The sequence below is a fragment of the Furipterus horrens genome, unplaced genomic scaffold (assembly GCF_987537825.1).
Source record: "Furipterus horrens unplaced genomic scaffold, mFurHor1.1.pri manual_scaffold_7, whole genome shotgun sequence".
Lineage (NCBI taxonomy): Eukaryota > Metazoa > Chordata > Mammalia > Chiroptera > Furipteridae > Furipterus > Furipterus horrens.
This window is the reverse complement of record NW_028327177.1, coordinates 18,554,950-18,579,135: the sequence shown is the minus strand read 5'-3', so window position 1 is coordinate 18,579,135 and position 24,186 is coordinate 18,554,950. Positions and strand designations below refer to the sequence as shown.

Genomic DNA, 24,186 nt, shown 5'->3' with positions numbered 1-24,186 from the left:
CATTGTTTAAACAAGATCGTAAATGTATTAACCTTAACATTAATGAATGAATCATTGTTATTGCAGTCATTTGAATAAACAAGAATAAATAACTGATGGCATAAAATTTAAAACAGCATCCTGTCAGTAGAGTACAGTGTTGAGAAAACTGTATGAATTTCCAAAACAAAGTATCTCAAAGTGGTTTACAAGAAATTCACTAAATGTAGAGATAGATCCAAGCAGTGCTCCGGGGTGCAATGATTTCTCTTAGGCACTCTGTCTCGTGATACAAAAAGTCAAAACTGTTTACAGAGTTATCCATATTTGAAAGGGACAACAACAAAGGGTTACACTGGGTACATAATTTATTCAATGAAGTAAAACATACTATGAAAGGAAGATAATGGCCTATTAAATCAAAATGTTGGCATTACTGTGACACAATTGTAAATGAGCCACCAATAACTAGAAATGCATGTCTCAATTTGACAGTGAAAGAAGCCTGTCATATTTGAGCCTATTTCTTAAGAATAACAGCATAACAATTTTAAATATATGAAAATTTGGTAAATCCACAACTTCAGGATTTGAGAGATTTTTTTTTTTTTTTTTGGTCATTATATTTAGGGGCTGGTCCAAAATATGTGACTAACTTGTTAGATAAAAGTTCAAAACAATGTTAAATAAATTTGAGGGCTCAATTGGAAGGACAAGTCTAAATATTGTAAACAAATTACAACAGATTCTTAAGTTTTATTTGGTCTTTCAAAAACATTGGAAAGTTTGGTAAAGGATGCTAAGTTTGGTGTCTCAGATTACTGCAAAACCATCATTATCATAGCTAATTTGGGGCAGCAAACGTGGTTTCTGAGTGACAAAACTGATTGAAGCAGGAGTTAAACACTCCTCCATGGCTCACTGAATACTGCTGGTCCCAACATAAAGAGGGAAATCAGGAGGACAGAATGATGATCTTGCTATTTGCAGAAACCATGACAACCAGGCTAAAAAAGAAATAGCAATGGGACCATGAAGAATAAAACCCAAAAAGAGTCAATTCAGAGTGGGTAATCTTATCTGTTTTGTGGCATAAATTAGCTCACAAACGTTTCAGGGCTTGACTCAACCTCAAAAAACCATGGAAATAAGGAAAACAGTGACTTAATTAACAAGAGCAAACAGCCAACAGAGTGGCGTGAGATACAGACGTGTGTGCGACATGGCGCGTGACGGTTAAAGAGAAGTCAGCGATCTACCGACTCTTGTGAGTATAGCTCTTATTGTCTACCCTATATCATTTTTTAAAAACCCAGTCCCTCTAATATAGTTTATAAAGCACGGAAATACTGATATGGATGCTCCTCCAATATATGCAAATAAGTTTATGTTTTAGAATAATCTCCTTTTTTAAAAAAGCAAATAAACTGTGAGTAAGCACTCCCAGAGTGCAGCCGAATCTCTGTAAAACTCTCCATGGTAAACACGAAGAAGAATTATGGTCCAGTTTATGAAAACAAAAACAAAAACAAACACTCTTCTCTATCATTCCTCAGGAAAAGGTGACGCAGCAAGTCCTGAAAAGTGTGCTTTAATTTTTTTTTAGCAGTGAACTCGTGTGCACTGTTCCGTGTGTCGACCTCGGGGCTCCGGCGGGAGGCGGGGGGCCATGCTATACCATCGTGCAGACCGTGTTCAGGTTGGGATCGAACCGCACCGCCTTCCCTTCGCCTGACTTCGCATTGGTGTCGTACATGGGGTTTTCGAAAGCTGCTTGGCCATTGTTATTTTCATGAACTGAACAGCCCGTGTACTGTGTTTTGGGTGCAGTCCTGTTGATGAGAACACTGATTAGCTAAATGTTAACTTTCTTCCAGAAAGAGCAGCGTGGGCTCAAATATAATATTCTTAAGTTATCGTGGTTACTAGAAAATGGAATTGGAAAGTATTCACTGACAAATCATAAACTCAGTACATGAGATTTGAACAATTTGCCTGTCACTTTTAAATCCTGAGTGACTTTATTTACACATACTATATATTTATATATAGCACCAATATGAACAATGCACGTATAAATAAATGATATATTATGGCTATTATCATAAGTTTTCTTAAGAAATAATAAATTATCATTATGAATTAGCATATATAAGTTGTGATGATGATGAATTTAAATCTCATTACTATTTATTTATTCATTTATCAACTATTTACTGAGCATCTGTTATGTGCCAGGTATGATCCAAGACATTAAAAACATATGTATATATGTAAAGCATAATCAGTACTCTCATGGAGCTCGTATTGTCATGACAGAAAACAAGGAATAAATTAAAAATAAATAAAACAAAAATAATACCTAATCAGAATTGTTTTGATGAAAAGGAAAATGGTTACTATGATAAGAAGAAACTGGAAGGCACTTAAATAATACAAAAAGCACTCCTGAGTAGGTAAAATTTAATTTGAGATTTGAGGGACAAGAATGAACCGCTTTCACACTAACCAGAAGGGGATCCCAGGAGTAGCAGACAACTAATACTAAGGCCTCATTTGAGAAGGTATCTGGAGTATCTTCAAGACAGAAATACACTGTTTGCTTAAAAATGTTAGAGAATATAAATTCAAAATCTCAAAAGAGAAATGACTATACTGATACTCAAGTCATGAAAATAGTTTCCAAAGAGTTACTGATAACTAAATAGTTGCCTTTAGTTAATAAAATCTATGAACTCTAGGCTGGCTGGTGTAAGTGCTGTTTTGCACTCCTGCTTCATTATTTTATTTCTCTTGCCTTTGGCTAATGTTTATTTCCAGTTTCTCTTTCCCACATCAATAATTTACTGACATTTGCAACGGAACTGAGGCAGACTTGCCCCTACCTGTTTCTGGGACCTAAGTCCTAAAAAAAGGGTATATATTAAAATAAATGTGTATCTTAACTCCTTTGTTTATACCAAGCACCACAAATTTCAATTATATTTTATCATAATTTATATTTGTCATTATGTTGTTTTACTATCCCTAATGCATTTTCTGAACTTCTTTGATACTGAAAATTGTTAGATAATTTGCAAGACACTATTTTTAAAAAAACAAAGTTATCTTAAGTTTGTTTCAGAGGCATCACCTATATAATTATATTACTTACAACTTACCCTTCCCATAATTCTAATTAGTCATATTTGTCTCTTCCGGTTTTCAAACCCGATCCAAACACAAACAAAAATAACCAGAACCAACATAATTTCATTCCAAATAGGTAAGAATCATGAAGATGTAAAGACATTTCTTTTGCTAATATTGAGCAACAGCTTTAAGGAAAATAATATCATCATGCTGTACAAAAGAAAAGTTTTTACCATCAACAAAAATTAACTTGAAATGAATCAAAGTTTTAAATATAAGAGTTAAAATCTATAAAACTCTTAGGAGAAAACATACAGGCAAATCCCCATGACCTTGAAATTTATCATCAATAAAGCCTGGTATTGACAGGGCCTAAAGAGCTGCTTGTAAATATACAATTATTACGAATATATGTAACATTAAACCAGTTATTCTTAGATGATACAAACACTGATACTTATAATAAAATCATCAGTTTTGGAAAAATGCATTTAGGTAATACTCATTTAAATATCTGTTTTCCTACATATTTTTCTTTATTGATAAGGAATAGTTCGAAAGAGTGGAGAATTACATAGTAAAGCCCCTCACCAGGATGTTGTTATGAACATTGTGAACAAAGACCAACTAATAGTATGTATAGTCCTATGCTAGATATATCACAAGTATAACATTAATTTCATAAATCTTTTATAGACAAAGAAGGTACTCGAGAGGATTAGAGAATCCTATCAACTGCCTGCCTGGGTAAAATTGATCAGTATGGTTAGGTGAACTAAGAATTTCAGACATATGTTGCTTCCTAGCTCTCCAAGTAAATATGTCAGCAGATAGCATCACTTTAATTTAAACTTAACCTAGATTATGTATCTCTAAAGTCTTGTTATTCATAATATAAAAGTAACTTATACAAGTAGTTATATACTAGGAAATTGATAGGCAAAAGAAGAAAGGTTTCATTGAATGCTTGTGCAATTTAACAGAGCAATTTTTGTTGTGTGCATATATGTTTAGTAAAAAGGTAGGCAGGGAAGATAAGGTTCACGACAAATGTGGCAATATTTGGCAAACCGATATTGCAGCAATCCACGAAAAAATAGAAATTAGAATTTGATGCAGGGTAGTAAAAAGAACATGGATACAGATTTGGGAAATATTTGCAGTTAAAATCAACAAACTCACCTTTGTTTATAAAGATAAAATCCAAATCCTGCAAATATAAGTGCAAAAAAAGGCACAAGAATAGCAATGGCCACAGAACTACTGTTTGTACCATGAGGTTGATTTGAAGAATTTAAACCCTCTGACACATTCAATCCTATAAAATAAAAAAATAAATTAGGGACATATAATAAACTCAATTTTATCACAATAATTTTATATTTTCTGAACCAATTAATTTCTTCCTTTCTTGGAAATCTACATAGTATAAAAAATAAGTCATGAAGCTTTTTCAACTCATTTCCACACAATTTTGCGTGATGCCTACTATACATGAGGTATTTTTTTAGGAAAGGATATAGAATAAACAATAGGCAAATTTTCTGAACTGAAGAGTTTATACAACTGTAGGAGGAACAGTAAGACATAAATAAGTGGATTCATTGGGCATTAATTAATGATTAATGAATGTACTTTAGGAAGGGAAGGAATAACGCTATCTGGTGGTTCGCAAGAATGCTTTCTGGAGGACGTACAATATGAGCTTGGCCTTGAAGAACTAGTAGAACAACAAATGGAGGAGGACACAGGACCATCATAAACCTAGAAGTTCAGTGGCAGAGTCAGGCGATGGGACAAGCATTAAGCATAGATGTGTAGAGAAGACTCTGGTGGAAACAGGAGGCTAAAATGATTAACTGCGGCTAACCTCTGAAAAGGCATAAATATTCTAAAGAACTCAAACTTATTGCTCATTTACAGAGATGGCTAACTGAAGGTGTTCAGAAATGATTCAGAACAGTGCCTGGGGTGGGACTGGCTTGAGGGTGTCCAGAACGGAAGCCCGGGTAGTTTGAAGGCTGATGTAACCACCCAGATAAAACAAAATTAAGATGTGAACAAAAACATTAGAAAGAGCATGAAAAAATAGATTTAGGGGAACATTTTGTAGTTAAAATCAACAGCACTTTTTTGTGTGCAAGACAGAAGTAAGAAGGCATAGGATTAGAGTGTTTTACAGGGGCAGAGTGAATGGCGAAGACGTTAGCACAGTGAGAAAATGAGAAAAATCAGGTTTGTCAACATGTTAGCACATGTGTCAAGAGAAAATAACTAACAGTTATTTCTCAGTTCCTTTTTATAGGTTCTATTTTAGACATGCAGTCTTGAGATGCTTCTGGAGATATTATACAACTTCTTGCATTTGATTACACGACCAGGTTACTATACTATGTTACTGTCTAATCCTGTTTTTAAAAATAACACAATTTTAGATACGACATTATTGGAAATGACATTTCATGATTGTTCATTTAGGGAAAGTAAATTTCACTTTTTGATAAATAGTTATATACAAGTATTAATAATACCTTAGGCCAGGCTTAATAAGTTAGTATCTTATTCTGTAACTATTTTTACAGGGACTCATAATATTTATCTAAAGGCTCAAAGTAAATTAATTTGCTAGATAAATATAAAATAGTAGTTTTAGAGTTGGAATTTATTTTTTATGTATAACACCATAATCACAATAATGGAAGACAGTATAACAAAAACTGTTAATAAATATATTACAAGCAAGGTCATTATATGTTCACACACATTTTAGCAGAATAGGAAATAAGAATGACAAAACCTTGTGCCACCCACCACAGCAAATTTACACATTTGCAGAGCACAAAGTCCTGAAAAGAGATCCATTCCTCAAAGTTAGTTTCCCTTTCCAGACCCTGTGAGTTTCTTAAAGTGCTACTCTATTTCTGAAGGAGTACGGAAAATTGCAACAGTATTCAAACTGAAGAGAGGTATTATAGTTCTCATGAGATAATATAATTTACAGTTTAATATTTTCCTTTATATCTATATCACTTTTTCTCCTTTTTACTTGCTTAAAGGCAAGACAATTTGTCATGTTTATTAGCAATATGATGAAAACCACATTGTACAGAGGTGGCACATGGAGAACCAATATTTTGAAGAATGTGATTATTTAAAAGGCTTTCAAAATGGATCAATGTATAGTCCTGACAATACAAAATTCAAACTATAGTAAGTGTGCCTAATATATAGAATCTTCTGTATTTTCTTATGATGCCTGGAGTAATAAAAGAACTGCATGAAAATGAAAATGAATAAGTACATTACCCAGTCTTTGAAGTCCAAATTGCCCATAATCTTTGCCCTGAATAAATCCTTGAAACACATAACTAGCTCCATCAGGCTCAGCAGAAACCTAAAAATATTTATAATTTGATTAAATGTGAAGATTGGTCACAGCTCTATTTTCTCAAACTGAATATTTAATTTTATTCTAAAATGAATATTATGCAAAGTTTCTTCTTCTAGATCTTTCTCCTATGTTAAATACAGAACACTGTACATATTTACCATCATTATAAGCAAAATCAAATTTTCATTTTAAAATAATTATGATATAAAAAGGGGTTGCTTATTAATATTATATAGATATATAGATTTCTTTTGGGCCAAGAAACCTATTGTCAAAAAATGATGGATATGATGAAACAAGAAGCAAAAGCTCAATTAAAAATTAAAGTATGAAAATACTGTGATTTTAGCTTAAGTTACTGTTCAACATATATGCACTTCTCTCCACTCCCATCGACCTTCAGGGAACAGTATGCTTCCCATCTCATTGTGTTGGATTTGGTCGCGTGATTTGCTTTGGCTAATGGAATGTGGGTATAATTGACAGTAGTTCCTAGCCTAGGCTTTAAGAGGCATCCTTCCCATTATAAGTTAAATGAGTCAGTCACAAAGGCCACGCATTATGATTCTATTCATATGAAAGTCCAGGACAGGGAAATCTGTACAGACAGAAACTAGATCTTTGGCTCCTTCAGTCTGGGGTGGGGATGAGGGGTGGCCGGGCAGGACGGTAGCTAAAGGATATAGAATTTCTTTTTGAGGTGATAGAAATATTATAAAATGAACTGTGGTGATAGCTACTCATCTCTAAATATACTAAAAGTCATTGAATTCAACACTTTAAATGGGTGAATTGTAGGGTATATGAATTACATTTTAATAGAGATGTTAAAAGGGGGGATACATGTTTTCTACTGTGCTCCTCAGTGCTTCCGATCTCTGACCAACAAAAAAAAAAAAAAGAATATGCTCCAGGTAGCTGCTGTCCCTCCAGCCTGGGCACCAGAATCAGGCAGCTGGTGCAGATCTGACCTTGCTACCATGGCTTCAAGTTGAGCCAATGGAATGTGGGTGAAATTAACAATTAGTCTATCCACAACCAACCTCAGACATATTAGAACTATATACTGGTTGAGTGTCTCTGAAAGTTTGAAGCAATGTCTAATGCCATAAATATTGACTATTAATATATTCAAATACGATTTTACATGCATAGTATCATGATCTCATAGATAAAATAGGAATTGAAACTTTTCAGTGTTCCTGGTCAGCTGAAGTTTGTTCTAATTAGCTGGAATTAGCTACCAAAGTTATATATGCTATTGTAAGAGTTGTAAAACAAACAAACAAACAAACAAACAAGAAACCTTGAATCTCTCCCTTTAAAATAAAAATATCATACAAAACCATTTACGCAAATCTGACATGTCACCACAAGTGATAAGATTTATTCTTTATTATCAGACATCGTGATCTGGGCATGGCCATTTAAAAAAATTAAGTGCTTCTAAAGAGAATAACTCAAACTCTATTACTTAAATGCATTTATTTTTTTTCCTAGATGAAATAATACAATTAAACAATCTGAGTGCATTGAAAAAAGAGTTAGTCCCCACCTCCATGAATAATGACACAAATAGAGAAACAGAATGGACATTTTTTTCCATAGGAACCAAACTTACTGAAGCCCATGATTTTATTCCATCTTCTTTCCTGCTATGGGCTCCTTGTAAAAGAAGGCTTGTTATTTGAGAGAATACGGTCAGAGCTCTATCTCTCATGCTCATTTTTAAACAAAGGCTCCTGGGCATTATGTGAATAATAATATAAGACTTGCTTCCAATTCCCAATTTAGAAACTCCATTCACACAAGTGGCTCAATAGGACAGGGTGACTCCATGGTGAAGCTATGGCAACTATCTCCCCACACGAAGTGGTTTACATAACTTCCTATTCATAGCTAATTTTAGAAAATATTCTAAATGTGCTTAAATTTAATGGGCATATTTAATTTTTCTGAAGTCTTTTATTATGTTGCATATGCCTTCAACAGTGATTCCAAAGACTAAATTATATTTTATCCAGATTTATTTATCATAATACTAATGCAGACAAAATAAAATTAATGAAACCAATACAAAACTATATACTCCTGCACACATAATTATTACAGAGGTAAGCAAAGCTCACCAGAATCTAATAATCCTAGGCATAATACTCTAAATTACTAAATATATTATATTTGGTCATTTCTTTGTCCAAAAAATTTACCCACAGTAGTAATTTTACCATTTAATATGTATAAGTGTTCATAAGTAGCTACATTCAGAAAATTAACCTTTTCTGGAATTTTAATGACAAACCTAAGCACAAATTTGTTATTAAAATAAACAGCAGATGTTTGAAGAACTATACTTACAAAGCCATCCATGGCCCAATTTTCTTCCTTCATTTTCTTCACAGAAGCATGAGCTGGTACTTTAATAAGATAGATGCGTAACATTAGGCGAGCTTCCTGGCTTTTATATACTCCTGCAAAAACAGTTATGCTTCATTGTATTATCTGTAACTCCTTAAATATATCATGTAGTGCACATGCTTGGAAGAGAAGTAAACAAGGCCAAGACAAGGCCAGTTTTATTTGTAATGCTGTTCACAAATCCTGCAATATACATTTGACCTCTCTTTCAGCTGAAATTCTCAATCTAAATCTTCATTGTGGGTTTAAATGACCTATGCTATGACAATTAAGTATTATTATCCTTAATAGCATCATTCCATTGTATTGCAAACAAAAATTATTTCTTCCCCTAAACATATTTAAAATCCTTAAGGATATGAATCAAATTTTAAAATCCCTTATATTTTTCTTAAATTGGGGTCAACCATGGGAACGAGAGTATTCTAGATGCAACTTGAGCCACCAACATGAATATATGTTGTTCCTATATAAAGACAGGATGCTGAAAGGTATTCTCAATTAGAGATATAAGTCAGGCACACATCTAACTAAAATAGATGAGAGAATATGATAAATAAAAGCCCAGAAGAGAGAGGGATCATTTCACACTGGAGTGATCAGGAAATCCTTATTTAAAAAAAAGCATTTGAGTTGGGTCTTGAAAAATCAAGTGGGATTTTTAGTTCAACAAGGTCAATATATGTAATGGAATAAAAGAGAACAGCAAAAATATATACAATGATTTTTTTCTTAAATGGTGAATATTTTAAAAGTAGAAATAAGCTGGAATGTAAATATGTTCAGAATAATAATAATAAATATAATTCTAAGTAAAAATGTTGTGATTAACTGATGGCTGTAATTTGACTCCTCATTATTTCATTTATTCTTTTACCTGTGCAATAAAGTATTATTATAATATGCTGGGAACACAAAAGGAATGATAAATAGATCCTGACATAATGTAAATTACAATTCACAGAAAAAAGACATAAGAGTAATCAAAAATAATATTGCTGGGATATGTTAATTGATATATATGGAGACAGTGACAGCAAATTAATCTAATTATTCATGTTTGCTCTATATATTTGTAAAATTTTTGAAAATTTTCTAGATTAGAGTGAGTATAGTTGACCCTAGAACAACACAGGTGTCAGAGGCATTGGCTGTCCTCATACAGTCGAAAATCTGTGCGTAACTTAAGTCTGTCCTCTACACAGGCAGATTCCGACTGCTAGTGAACACTTTATTAACTTGAGTTTGAACTGAATAATTGGGAAAAAATCCACACATAAGTGAACCCACGCAGTTTAAACCTGTATTGTTCCAGGGTTAATGATATGCAGTTATTTTATGCTAACTTTTTTACAGAAAATTAAAAAATGTTCATTTTAAAATTATATAAATCAGTAGTCATAATGTAAATGCATTGCTTTTATTCATATGAAGCTTCTAAAATTATATTGGAGAACTATATAATTTTAAAAATACAATACATAATAACTCCTAATACTTCTACTCTCAGTTTAGTGCAGGATCATTGAATAATTTAAAACAATGATTGATAGTATTTCTGTCCATAGGTATACTTCCAAGACCCCAGTGGATGTCTAAAATTGCAGATAGTACAGAAGCCTATATATATACTTGTATATTGTTTTTTCCTAAAGATAAATACCTATGATAAAGTTTCACTTACTACTTAGGCACAGTAAGATATTAACAAAAGTAACTATAAAATAGAACAGGTATAACAATATACTGTAATAAATGTTATGTGAGTGTTCTCTCTCTCCCAAAACACCTTATTGCACTGTATTCACCCTTTGAGGTGATGCTGTGAGATGATACAGTGCCTCCCTGAGGAGAAGAAGTGAGGTGGCTGACACAGGCATTGTGCCTTAGAGTGGGGTTGCTGTTGATCTTCTGTTGATGCACATACTAAGTGACTAAGGGTAGATAGCATGCAGTGAGGATACCCTAAACAAAGGGATAAGTCACCTCCTGGCTGGGAGGGATGGAGTAAGATACCGCAATATCTCATCATGCTATGCAGAATGACTTGCAGTTTAAAACTATGAAGTGCTTATTTCCAGAATTTTCCATTTAATATTTTTGGGCCACAGTTGACTTGGGTAACTGAAACCATGGCAAGTAAAATCACAGATAAGGGGGGCAACTATGTTTAGGCAATATAAATAGCCAGGATGTTTGTATATATATATATATATATATATATATATATACATATATATATATATATATATATATATTTTCCTATTTGCAATATCAAAATATAAAGAAATGAGAGCAGTAATTAAAATGTATTACTTTCACAACATTCTTGGAGGCCTTTTTTGTTTCAGATGCTGTTCTAAACTCTGAGATACAATCTGACTGTGTTTGTACCATGGCGGCCACATTAGAAGGGCCATCAGGCATACTGTTGACAAGATGATATTTGAGAAAACATACGAATGTCAGACAAAACAGTAATCAAATATAATGAAAGAAGCATGCACTAGACAGAGAAAACAGAAACTTGAAAAGGCCGAGCAGATGGATAGTGGTCTGGGTCCTTACGCCTGTTTAAAGTAGTGCAGCATAAGGTATTTTCTGTCTTAACTAATGGTGCTCACCTAAATATTTTCATTTGAGAAGTGATTTTTGTGACCATAAAATAGATCGCAAATCATAGATCCAGTTTATTTGGTGTTAGGATAACAGAAGAAAATTTAGTTATATTCAAATTAAAAGTTCTGATCTATTTCATGATGTCTCATTCTTTTTTTTTTAAGTACATTTTATTGATTATATTGTTACAATAGTTCCATGATGTCTCATTCTAATTACAGAAAAATATTGTTGAGGGAGCTCATTTCAGTATCAAAGAGTTTTATATTTGTATATAAACATTTATGCATCAATCCAAAAACCAGAAAGCTTTGTTTCTGAATGAATTATAAACATCATAAAAAAGTAATAAATATTTCGCAGTATTAAAGTCACTAATAAAAATGACAGAATGAAGGCATGACGTCTTTAATGTGATACCTGAAAGTAACAGTTCCATGTTGCTGTTGCTGAGTGTTGCGTTGACTCTCCCAGTGGAAGCATTGAAACTAGTAACTGTCAAGGTCATGGGTTGTTTCCTTCCTTTGAAATTGTAAGAGCCTTTCCATATATAATTTTGGGCAAACACATCATCAGGAACTGTGAATAGATTAAATAAACACATACATTAATTTTATGGTGTCCTGTAAATACAAGCCTTAATATAGTAGATTAATAAATATTAATTTATTAGATAATGAAATTTGCTCAATACACAATAATGTGAAATGTGTGTCATAAAATAAATTCTTCACATAAAACTGTTTCCATCATTTTAGAATAAACCAAAATTGTAATAACTTAGATTTGTTCATGAGTCATTAATAAAAGATAAATAAACACTACCAATTAAAAACTTGAGACTTACACTTAGAGTAGGGCTAAATATCAAGTTTTCTTATATTTTGTCTCCTATAACAATATCTTTATTTCAGGAGGAAAATAGAATGCTTTTATTGAGTGAAGTCAGTCTGTATACCAGTCCCAAGAGGCCTCCTTTTGTCCTGGCAGTGGGAATAGATTCACAGGAGGAAGAAAAGAGTTTAGCCCTGTCGCAAAATAGCCCTTGAATACTGTCAGGAGGGACACTCCATTGCCCCCCTACAGAATACTAGTTCAGTTATTCCAATAATAGATGCTCCTGAGGAAGAGCCAGGCTCCACCACATTCACACCTTTGAAGATAAAGGTATTTTTAGAAATATAAGAATTAGTCAATAGAATTGTCTCTCATGGGAGAGAGACACATTGTGGCAGATCCAAAGAATATTCTAAATGTTATAAATCTTCAATCTAAAGCAGAAACACTCTTTGTGTTAGATACAGCAAAATAAGACTTCGTATGTGTACATAAATTAGTTATGCAATTTATAGTTAGATAAATTAGGTACAAAGTCTACCCAGATCCTGCAAAGAGGCTGAGAGAAGTTTCCAATAATCTTATTCATCATTATAAGGCACACACCCAGAAATCGACTATTCAGTGGATCCATGCCTGATCCAGTGAGTGAGTGAATGACATGGATTTAGGAAAAAGGTATTTTTTTCCTTAAGTGACTCATATTTGTCACCTGATCTTCTCTGTCCTTAGTATTATTATGCAGATAAAACAGGGAAACCTCAGATTTTATACTCACTGCATAGCTGCTAATAAAACATGTACTTAGCAGACATGTAATTAGCATCACGAAAAATCCATAGTCCTGACACTGTGACCTTTGCCAAGTCATCTTTCCAGTGGCATTCCTCCCCAAATCACAAATTACACAGTTACACTGTGTATGTATAGGGGAACCTTACCTAAAAATTAGATACGGTGTATGGGTAAAAGCCCCGGACTTAGTAAGCACCTTAAAGAGTTTTCAAGTAACAAGCTAAACTGCTCTGAGTCACAAGAATCGGGCATTTAGAAGTATTAGACTCTTAGTTGTAAAGGTAGGGGGAGAGCAAGAACGGTCTGACCAATAGTAGGCACTCAAAAACTAAGTGCTGTTGAGTCTGACTGCTCATTTCCCCTGGCTCATACTATGATTCCTCTTTGCTACCCTTGAACCTTTAATAAAAATATGGTACACCTAATGATCTTGTCTATGGCGCTTAGATAAATCAAGGAGCGTTGGCTGAAGGAGATGACAGAGAACCTAGTCGCAGGAGAAAACAGCATGGGAAAAAGTCAGTGGTAGCTGCAGCAACGTATGCTGTACCAGGATTCATCACTGATTTGGTAGTGAATGTTTAACCACTGACTCTCCAGAAAGAAAATAGATTTGTAGGAGTTGCTGATTTCTATGGTGTAAATATTTCCATCACGGCAGCTTTCAAACTACCAACACGACATCGCTGGAAGTAGTTTGGAAGAATGCACAGAACTGGCTATGGTGAGCCTGTGCATGCCAGCACCTCCCTGCCCCTCGGCCCCATCCATCACTCAGAAATGGAACTCGTTACAGGGCAGGAGAGGCAGACACAATTTGTTCATCTGTTTCCCTACGGGGAAATAGATAATACCTTGTTCTTCTGTTCAGTCTGTTTTGAGATGTAAATGTGAATGTGTCTTTGGCAGTTCTTTATAAATTCTAAAGTGTTGTCCAACTACCATTGATGTGAATATCAGTGAGAAGCAGGAAAACAATGATGGTCGTGATCCTTTCCTCCAAGATATATTTGAACATAAACTCTGCTTCACAGGCTTCACAGTTTTGCCAAAGAGTGTACTATGCTCCTGATGTTGAACCGCTGCCAAATTTCATTCTTGTTTTTTTTTTTAGCAATCTAATCACTTTGTCTCATTCATTATTTTAAAGAAAATGCTGATCGTATTTTGCCATTTATAATGATGTTGCTCTAGCATGTTAAAGATCCCTTTGCTCAGGTTAAAGAAATTCTTTTTCTTTCCAATTTATTAATAGGTTTTTTAAAAATCATACACTGGAGTTGAATCTTATAAAATATTTTTGGTGCAAGTATTATAATAATGATACTTTTGCATGCTAATTTCTTAATGTGATAGATTACTTTTAAGAAATATTTAACATAAAAATGTTTATGTATAGTATATCATGAACCCAACTGGATCCATTATCTGTACTATAATATATTTGATTTGCTAAGGTTTTAGGTAGAAATTTTTAATCTATAATCTTGAGTCAAATGCACCAGTAATTTCCCCTTTTATGGATTTGTCTGAGTTACCAGAGTTACATAGGACCCATAGAATGAGTTTTATTGACTGGATGAGTTTTTGTAAAACTGGGATGATCTGTTCTATTCCTTTAAAATTTGGTATAACTCATGAGCAGACCCATACACATCTGGTTTTTCTCTGTAGAAATGGTTTTAACCACCACTTTGTAATGGGAATATCCAAGTTTTATTAGATTTGGTAACATACACTTTTCTAGTAATTTGTCCATTTAGTTTAATATTTTTAAGTCGACAGTTTTTATAGTTCTGTGTTAACATAGTTCTCATTTATTTTATCTACTCTCTAAATAATTATGTTCACATTTAATTGTTATATTATTTATTTTTTTTGCTGTTTTCTTGATCAAACATACCAGAAATTTTTCATTTTGTTTTTTCAATGAACTACTTTGGGCTCTGTTTAGATTTTTCTATTGTATATTTGGAGATTATTAGTTTTTTCATGTTTATTACATTGATTTATTATTTCTTTTGGTTATTCTGTTATACCTTTTATATATTCTTAACTGGAACAATTAATTCATTATCTTCTTTTCTAAAAAAAAAAGGTCTAAGTGTATAAGCTCTCTTAATAACTTTTTTTTGCTTCAGTTCCCAAATTTTGATATTTAGATTTCAATATCAGTTCTAGTATTACATTTTTCATTTTAATTTCATCTTTCATTCATGATTTATTCATCAGCATTGTGTTCTTAATTTACAAACTTTCAGAAATTTTTAAATGTATCATTTTCTTAACTTTTAATTGTATCATGATCAGAAGAGATTACATTTTGAAATTTGTGTTGATTTATTCATTACTTAATATATGATCAATTGTTTAGCTGTCCTATTTGCCTTTGAAGAAAGTATATATTCTATAATTGTTTGATACAGAAATCTTTACATTTGTGTACTAGACGAACTTATTGTGTTGTTTAGTTTTCCATATTGTTTTTTAATATTTTTTGTCTGCTTGATTTATTTATTGGTGAGTACTAGCCATGTTTTGCCCAGGAGAGTCCAGGTTTACACTTGATGTTTTGGAGTTTTTGTTTAGAGCACCTATCTATCCTCAGATAAAGCATCTCGCATTGGGAAATTCTGTGCATTGATTTACCATTATGGTTTTCTGACTCCATTGCTAACCTTCCTGTCTTATGATGACATACTCTTTGACTGCCTTAGTGACATTCCATCTGCTATTGTTGAGTGTTGAATAAATCAGTGTCTCAGAGTTCTGTGGGCACTCCAGTTTTGTAATATGTACATTGAAAATTTCTGAAGCCAACTAAAATCACTCCTATCACTGTACTTTGCTCAAACAACTGGGCTATATGTATCTCCAAGATAAAGATTAGACTCAAAATCTGTAACTTTATTTGTAGTTTTTCATTTATATCATGTAAATAAAATACTAATACTAAAAGAGCAGCCCTCATATATGAACTCTTACTATTTGTCAAGCACTTTGCAATTCATTTATATACAATTTATATACATTTAATTTACAACAATTTAATCATTATATGTTTTATACAGATATATAAAATAACTTCTTCAAAGTCATAGGGTAGGGAGTATGTAACATGCGAATAACATCAAGGTTGTAGGTCTTCAAAGCCCATGTTTTTAATGACTATGTTAGGTTTTAAAATTTGCTTTTTAAATCTAATAAGTGAAAATAAACTGATGAGTTCCAGAAGTTAGTTCCTGAACTTTTCATGCACATGAAAAGTGCATTTGGTTCTTTTGTTAAAAAAAAAAAATAAAAAATCTGTATTTAATAATTGTATAGAACATCTCAGTTTTATTTTAATATTTCAAATATAATAATTGCTATTATGATTTAGTCACTTTTCAGACACTCTTGAAAGGAACTTTTATAGGGAAAACTATAAATATTTATGGAATATTAATAAGTCATAGCATTCCACTGCTTGAAATTCAACATGTTATGACACAAATGATCAAACTCCAAATTCCAAATGGTCAAATACATTGTTTTCACATACTGAAATGTATTTTTATAAATAAATATCCATTTTAAAAGAATAAATACTTATAGAAGTCATGACTTCTAGGAAAATAACTGGCATTACTAACCACTTAGCTTTGGGCTGGGTGTTCCTAGCACAGGTCTAGGATCTTTCACCAATATTTTGGAACCAGCTATGAAAAGAAATAACAAAAAGTTCATAAAAGTTAATATAATTAATCATACACACACACACACACACACACACACACATATACCAAAAAATATGATGTCTTCTCCATCTTATTTTCTGACTTATCTTATAGTTTTCTCCAACATGTCCTGGTTACTATAGCACCTCTGCCCCCACCCAGCACTCCTGTTGTCAGCTAACATTTTCAGTAACTACCCCTACTGAGTTCCAGTGAAACAAGGGGTTGGGAACTGCCGCCATATGATGACATACTGTTCCTTATTTTAGAGGCATGTCTAACATGGAAACAGTGGATTCCAACATAAAAGCTGAGGGCTGAGCTCATGTTCCTATTGCAAAATGGCAGAAATCATTCGTGTAGAGTTCATGTTTAAAATACAAATTTGTTGAGATAGCTCATAAGAAACTGAGTTGGCTCAATGATGAAAACTTAAAACTAAAGCTGTAAGTCAAACCCAAGGTAACCCCCAAGCCAAGGACATCATTGGGGTGTTAGATGTGCCTGGAAAATTACAGGAGTCATGACAGGCAGTGCTCATAGACCACGTAAAGGTCTGAGAATTAAAAAAAAAAAAAAGAAAGAAAAAAGAAAAAAGAAATCAGAAAAAAGTCCTTTGCTCCATCTTCTGGAAGTATAATCCCATTACCTCTGGTAAATTCCTTACATCTAGTCCAGATGGGAATTGTCCTGATTAAGAATTAATAAGAGTAGACACTTGATCTAGAAAAGGTCAACGGACCAAATCACCCTCATCAAGTAATGGATTTGGAAATGGACTCTGCTCAAAACTGTGACAGTTGAACTTCGAAATAGTGCTTTCATGACCAAGCTTTGGGAAAGGCTCTTTCTACTAGGGTTACTCTGCCAGGAGCTATGAGCACAGGAATAGTGGCAGTGATTTTCTCTCCTCTAGTGGGTTGAATAGTGTGTATCTCTCAAATGTGTGTTTGCCAGGAACCTCAGAATATGACTTTATTTGGAAATAGGATCTTTGAAGATATAATTAGTTGAGGTTCTCATGGTGAAATACTCCCGAGATAAACCCTAAATCTAATGACTGGTGTCTTTATAAAGAGAAGAGAGGGCATACAGAGACACATAGGACAGGCGATGTGAAAATGAAAGTAGAAATTGGAATGAGGCAGCTATGAGCCAAGAAATGCCAAGAACAGCCAGCAGTCATCAGAAGTTAGGGAAAAGTAAGGATTGATACTTTCCACAGCCTTTGAAGGACACATGACCTTGATGACACCTTTTTTTTTTTACTTCTGGTCTCCAGAACTATGAGATAATAAATTTCTATTCTTTTAAACCACCCACCTTGTGGTATTTTGTTACAGTTAGCCCTATAAAACTAGCACATCTACCATGGATAAAAAACTAGAAGAAGTAATAAAGGCAAGAACAAAACACAGAGCATGGGGGAAAAAAACCCTGTAACTACATGAATAATATTTTAGTGCCTCTGGGTCCAAAAGTGTCTACATTACTCCTCTTCTTAAAGTTGGCCAAACACACTTTCCTTGTTTTAAGCTAATTTAAATTGACTGTTTTATTAATTTTTGCCTCTTGCATCTTAGATCAAAATGGTACAATATCTTCTGTGAAAAGGTTCTATAGAAAAATCTTACCTTCACAAATAGGAACTTTTCCAGTCCAAGTGTTATCAGATCTACACACCCTGTGTTCTGTCCCACCTGCTAAGAAGAAGCCAGGCTGGCAGGTATAAATTAGTGTATACCCATGGGAGGGAAGGTCCATTCCTACCACATTGGCATGAGCAGGAGTTTCTGGCTGTTTGCAGCTGTGGGCTACATTTTAAAAAAAAGAAAAGAAAAATGTTCATTTTTATAGACATGTTAAGAAAATTTTGAGGCAGGGGCCATGATATATTTTTAGAAGTATGTAACACCTTTATATAAATATACTTTGAAATAATTATTCTAATGAATCAAAGGATGTGTACAAATGTAAATATGCATTCTGATATAGTCTAGCATTTCCCAATCATCTGGTGAATATTATGTTAATAGGTAAACTGAGGGAAACAAAATTGTATATAGTTAAGCTCATAAATGTATTCTGTATCATCATTTTGGAGCATCACAATACATATTAGCATTTTGAAGGACCTAAAAGGTCTCACAATAAGATGCCTTTTAAAGTTTGTCAAACTCAAATTTTCTATACCAGTTTAGAAAATATTATCATATTTCCCTTAAATTAAAAAACATGTTTTCTAAAATTAAATCCAACCACAGCTCATTATGTCATTCTGATATTAATACTTCCTAATGTAGAAAGTATAATTTAATATATATTTTTTTACATATAAAATTTTCTGGCCATATATTGGTTTACATTGCTAGCAGTATTTTTTAATTCGTTTAATTTTTTGTCCCATTTCTTCATTTCCTGTCATTTCTAATTTTCTACCTTGATTCCTCTCTACCTATACTTCTGGCACCTCTTGGCCCTGACCCCCCCATTCACCTGTATGTGTCTTTTAAAGACCATTCCTTATTCAATCATAAATAGATGGTGCTAGAAATTTCCCCCCTAAATAAGACAGTATTTCTGATTACTTGTTCATAGATAAAAATCCTTAAAGTTGGTATCTGAACAAAAAGTGTTCTGAGGATAAATTTGGGAAAAAAGTTTCCATTTGTCTCCCAATGGAGATTTACAAAGATACAAATAACATTCTTAACGCTATGTGATATACATTGTATTACATGGTTTATATTTGATATAATTCTCAATGAAATTGAATCCTCACGGAGGGAATCCTGCTAAGGATAAACAGACAGTCCGTCTCTGCTATATTCTTACGCCCCCTCCTTTTGCACATATTAAAATTCTGAGATGCTTTGTGGTAACAGAAGCTGTTTAACTTCATTTAAATCATCATACCTCAAACGCGGGTCATCAAAGAATTTTGGTTTACTATGAAATACCTAGTTACATTCCGCACAGCTGTTCTAAAGTACACACAGGAATTCTTTTAAGGGATTTTGCCATATTTAAATGCAAATCAAGTGGACATGTGACATGACGGAGTGTTCTGCTGCTTTTCAGTGAACTGCAGGTCCATAGGGGCTCCCAGTATTATTTGGGTGGTACTGAACGATGCTAGAGTAAAGTCTCCAGTTTCATTTGAACTTCAGCAAATCCTGAAAGTCATATGCCATTCTCCTCCTGCTTACTCTTTATTTTTTCTCCCAAGAGGTTGAGATTTTAAAAAGTTGGAGGAGGAGACAAAAAGAGGAGATGTGAAGAAAAGAAGAGGTAAGTAACTTACCAGCTAGAATTGATTTCTAACTAAGTCAGAAAAGACTATTCAGTAGTGACCTTGGGCTTTGTTCTGATTTAATTTGTACAGCAAGTGTTCTCAATTTAGGGTCAGTGCACATTTACAAACTCCAGGAAATCCTGAATTAGTATTCACATTTTCAGTCAAGGTGCATATTTTCTTACATGGATATTTCTAGCATTTGCCAGGCTCTCAGACAGTTTTACAAGTGATAATTTTAAAAGTCATTATGTTGCAGTCTCCTGTGTCTGAGTATTTCAGAGTCATAGTGTAGGTCTATAAATCTAAAAAAATAATTTTCATCTAAAATTACCAGGTGATTAAACTGAACACAATTACAAGGGCTTTTCAAAAAGAACAAAATTGTGCCTCGGGCCTTCTCACATCTTCAGAAACAATGCTTCCCAATGGACATAGGTTTATGATAGAGCCATAAAATCATATACGGGAATTCTGTTTTATAATAATATAAAACAGCAATGTGATACATCTATCATATGGATATAAATGTATTTTCATCATTAAAAGAAAAATGCAGATAAATTCTCCCCCATGATAAGTCTACTGTCTTAGCCACAATACCTACGTAAGCACTCAGGCTGAACTCCACTCCAGGTGAGGTCCGGAAGGCAGGTGCGTGTGGTAGACCCTTGGAGAAGGTGTCCTTTTTTGCAATGAAACTGTATAATACTTCCTACCTGTAGCAAATGACAGAGGGGGAAAAAAAAAAAAAAACAGATGTCACTGTGCAACTTCAGCTATGGTAACAAATAGAAAAAACTTTGAGAAAATATTTACAAAGAAGTTATGTATGGCAGAAGTTAGAGGGAAAAGAAGTTGAAATCTGATTTTTAAAAAAATTGAGGGGAAAGTCAAGGCTGAAGAAAAACACTTAGATCTCTTTGTATCCATATCATCATCAAATATTTGAGTACCCAAAGTATACAGAGGTGCCTAACTTTTTGCCATAATATGAAGAAGATATATGGGTGCCCAAAGGTTAATAAACTACATATAAATACAAGGTACAATAACAACCAGAGAGTGAAAGGGAGATAAATGAAGATAGATAGTGACAGATACAGAAATAAAGGTAACTAACAACATGAAAGGCAAATGAATATGGAGACAGTAACTGCAATATTATATTAGATGCAAGGTTATAAAGTGACGAAGTATACAATGGAAGACATGCAGTTTGTACTGTTTTCAAGGATGCAGAATAGAGATAAACATATATAACAATGGATCTCAGTGTGGTCCTGAGACCAGCGTCCTCACCATCACCTAGAAACCTGTTAGAAATGTGAATTCTGGAACCTTACTCCTGACCCGCTGAATCAGAAACTCAGGGTAGTGGTTATCAATCTGTGTTTTATCAAGCCCCCTAGGTGATTTCAATGAACAGTAAAGTCTGAGTGCAATGAAATAACAATAGAAAATAGAAGAAACTAATGAGAAAATATACGGAGGTTATAATACACATCATGTAGTTTAGGAAAAATGAGACTGCATTTCATTGCTGGACATGGATAGTTCAGACAGTGAGCTGAGGAGCTGGGGGTAAAATGGGAAGCAATGAAATAAAGTTAAAAAGAAAACAGAACCAAGAATGCGCTATACTTGGCTTTAACTTTGGATCTGTTCTTACTTGAATAAGGTATTTCTCATCTTTGAGACTTAACTTCCCATCTATAAATAAAGACGATAATATTATTTGTCTTAAGATTTGCTTAAGCATGAAATAAAATAGGGTACATAATCCACTCCACATAGAGATGGCATTTACATTTTTACTAAATTCTAGCTATAATTATTAAGTCAGACATAAGTAAGAGTTGAGGGTCTCAAATGGCAAAATGGCAGGCTATGACATTTAAAATCTTTTAAAAATAGAAACAAAGTTACTAAAGCTTCCAGAGCAAGTAAAATTTGTACAGAATATAATATCTATAGAAAATTAACTAGGCGTTGTATGAAGAAACTATTAAACAAAATGAATGATGAATGGTAATTCTGGTTACGAGGTTGAATAGATAAAGGCTGGGCTAACTTGTGGAAGTAGATGGGGGAAGGAAGTTCTTTACTCAAAATATACTTCAAGGAAAAATGACTAGGTTTCATTAAATGATTAGAGGTGGAGGATAAGATAAGGAACAGTTAGGGTCTGCCACTTCAACCTTCCCCAGCAACTAGTCTGAGAACTAATGCTCGATTGCGGTCTTAGGACTTAGCACAGAGAACGTGCTTTCTGTTTTCCTCTGAATTCCTACTTCCACCTGCTAAAGCAACATGAGGCTGAGCCTAATATGACATAATTTAATACAAGATTCTATTTGGACCTTGAGACGAGCTAAATTCACCATTTCTCATAGTCTCATTATGAGCCAGAACTATGCTCCATCAGAAACATTTAATTCCAAGAGTCATTGTTTTATAACAATCGCTATCCTTCCAGTTACCTTGTAGTAGGTCTTCCATAACACCTTCACTTCAGCCTTTAGGAGATACCTTATCCCTTTAGTGCCCAATTTTATTAAAGACTACTGTATTGCTCAACTCCAGACAGCACTTCCCAAGTCATAGTCTATGGAAACTGAGTCCCTCCAACTGTGCTCCAGGGCCAGTCACAGACTCCCAGAGGCTGTACAATATGGAGCTATGAAGTACTGTACTTAAAATGGAGCAGAAACTCTGGACACCGGCTTTTGTATTGGCCTTGCTGAGGATGGCTGGACTTTTTCTACGGCAGAAAGAGGAGATGGGCTTTGAGGCAGGAGTTCTCCGTTCGGCCAGATCACCCAGCACCTGCCTCACCAGTTTGGCTTTTGTGGAGATGGGAAGCCAAAACTCCATTTTCGTTTGGTTAAAACAACATCATAAAATTTTGCATTATCTAATGCAAACAATTTAAGGAGAAGGTGATTTATGTGAATTTTCTTGCCAAGATTTACTAATAAAAAGTGCTGTTCATTCTTGGCCAGGTTGCTCGGACGTTGTCCTTACACCAGAAGGTTGCGGGTTTGATTCCTGATCAGGGCACATACCTAGGTTGTGGGTTTGATCCGGCCTCAGATCACATATGGGAGGAAACCAATTGCTATTTCTCTCCCATTGATAATATTCTCTCTCCCTCCCTTCCTCACTCTCTAAAATCACTAAACATATACTTGGGTGAGGCCTTTTAAAAAGTGCTGTTTGGATAACCAATTATACACAATGTGAAATTAATATTGGAAATTATTTTCATATCAGGTGTTAAAAATCACCCATATTGCTTTAATTGTACCAATGTTTTAATAAAACTTGCTTTAAATCAGCCCAAATCATGGTGTGTGGAAATGAATTATAAAATTTTATGTCATGTCTAATTAGTACATATGCCATCCTCTTTAACTCATTATTTCTTCTTTAAATGTTATATTTCAGTTTCTAAATCATGAAGTCTAGAGAACTAAATACAGGATTAATTGAAATTTTGCACAAACTTGTAACATTCTAAATAACATCTGTCTTACCCTTTCATGATATTTCATAGTAAATGACTCTGCTAGAATTTTCATCACTGTATTATTTGTATCTGATTTTTAACATCACACATCTGTTTAACTGGACAGTACAGTATAGATCCCAACAACTTTCAAAATATATTTATAGTTAAGGTTTCAAAAATTTATATGGTCTCTGAAATCTATTTTAGCCAACTTTTCTACTTGTGTTTTTATTATGTTTATATTACACATTTTACCCCCAAAACTGAGATATGTAACTTCTACAAAAAGGCATACACAAATTAAGGCTAATAAAATTGAAGTAAAAAAGTGGGATCATAAAAATAAAGGAATAACATATGTGTTTAAGATGAAATGCAAATAGGGGTTCTCACTGAGTATCAATTTTAACCAAGAGTTTCCTGGTTTTTAGAAAACTTGAATTTTAAAGTATCTTGTGAGTTTGTATTAAAAATAATATTTTAATTA

At 33.6% G+C, this 24,186-nt stretch overlaps 1 protein-coding gene across 3 annotated transcripts in view; it reads right to left on the bottom strand.

Moving 5' to 3' along the window:
• Positions 1 to 584: 584 nt before the first annotated feature.
• The window catches only part of CSMD3 (CUB and Sushi multiple domains 3), a 908,638-nt gene continuing 885,036 nt past the window's right edge, over positions 585 to 24,186 (bottom strand). For all 3 annotated transcript variants that reach the window (XM_090283433.1, XM_090283434.1, XM_090283435.1), the window contains 8 exons: positions 20,793 to 20,904; positions 18,525 to 18,704; positions 16,807 to 16,872; positions 11,960 to 12,118; positions 8,861 to 8,973; positions 6,418 to 6,505; positions 4,294 to 4,429; positions 585 to 1,811 (listed from right to left, as the gene is read on the bottom strand). In XM_090283433.1, coding sequence (XP_090139559.1) covers positions 1,652 to 1,811; positions 4,294 to 4,429; positions 6,418 to 6,505; positions 8,861 to 8,973; positions 11,960 to 12,118; positions 16,807 to 16,872; positions 18,525 to 18,704; positions 20,793 to 20,904 — 1,014 coding nt within the window. In that variant the 3' untranslated portion in view covers positions 585 to 1,651. The remainder of the gene's footprint in view (positions 1,812 to 4,293; positions 4,430 to 6,417; positions 6,506 to 8,860; positions 8,974 to 11,959; positions 12,119 to 16,806; positions 16,873 to 18,524; positions 18,705 to 20,792; positions 20,905 to 24,186) is intronic.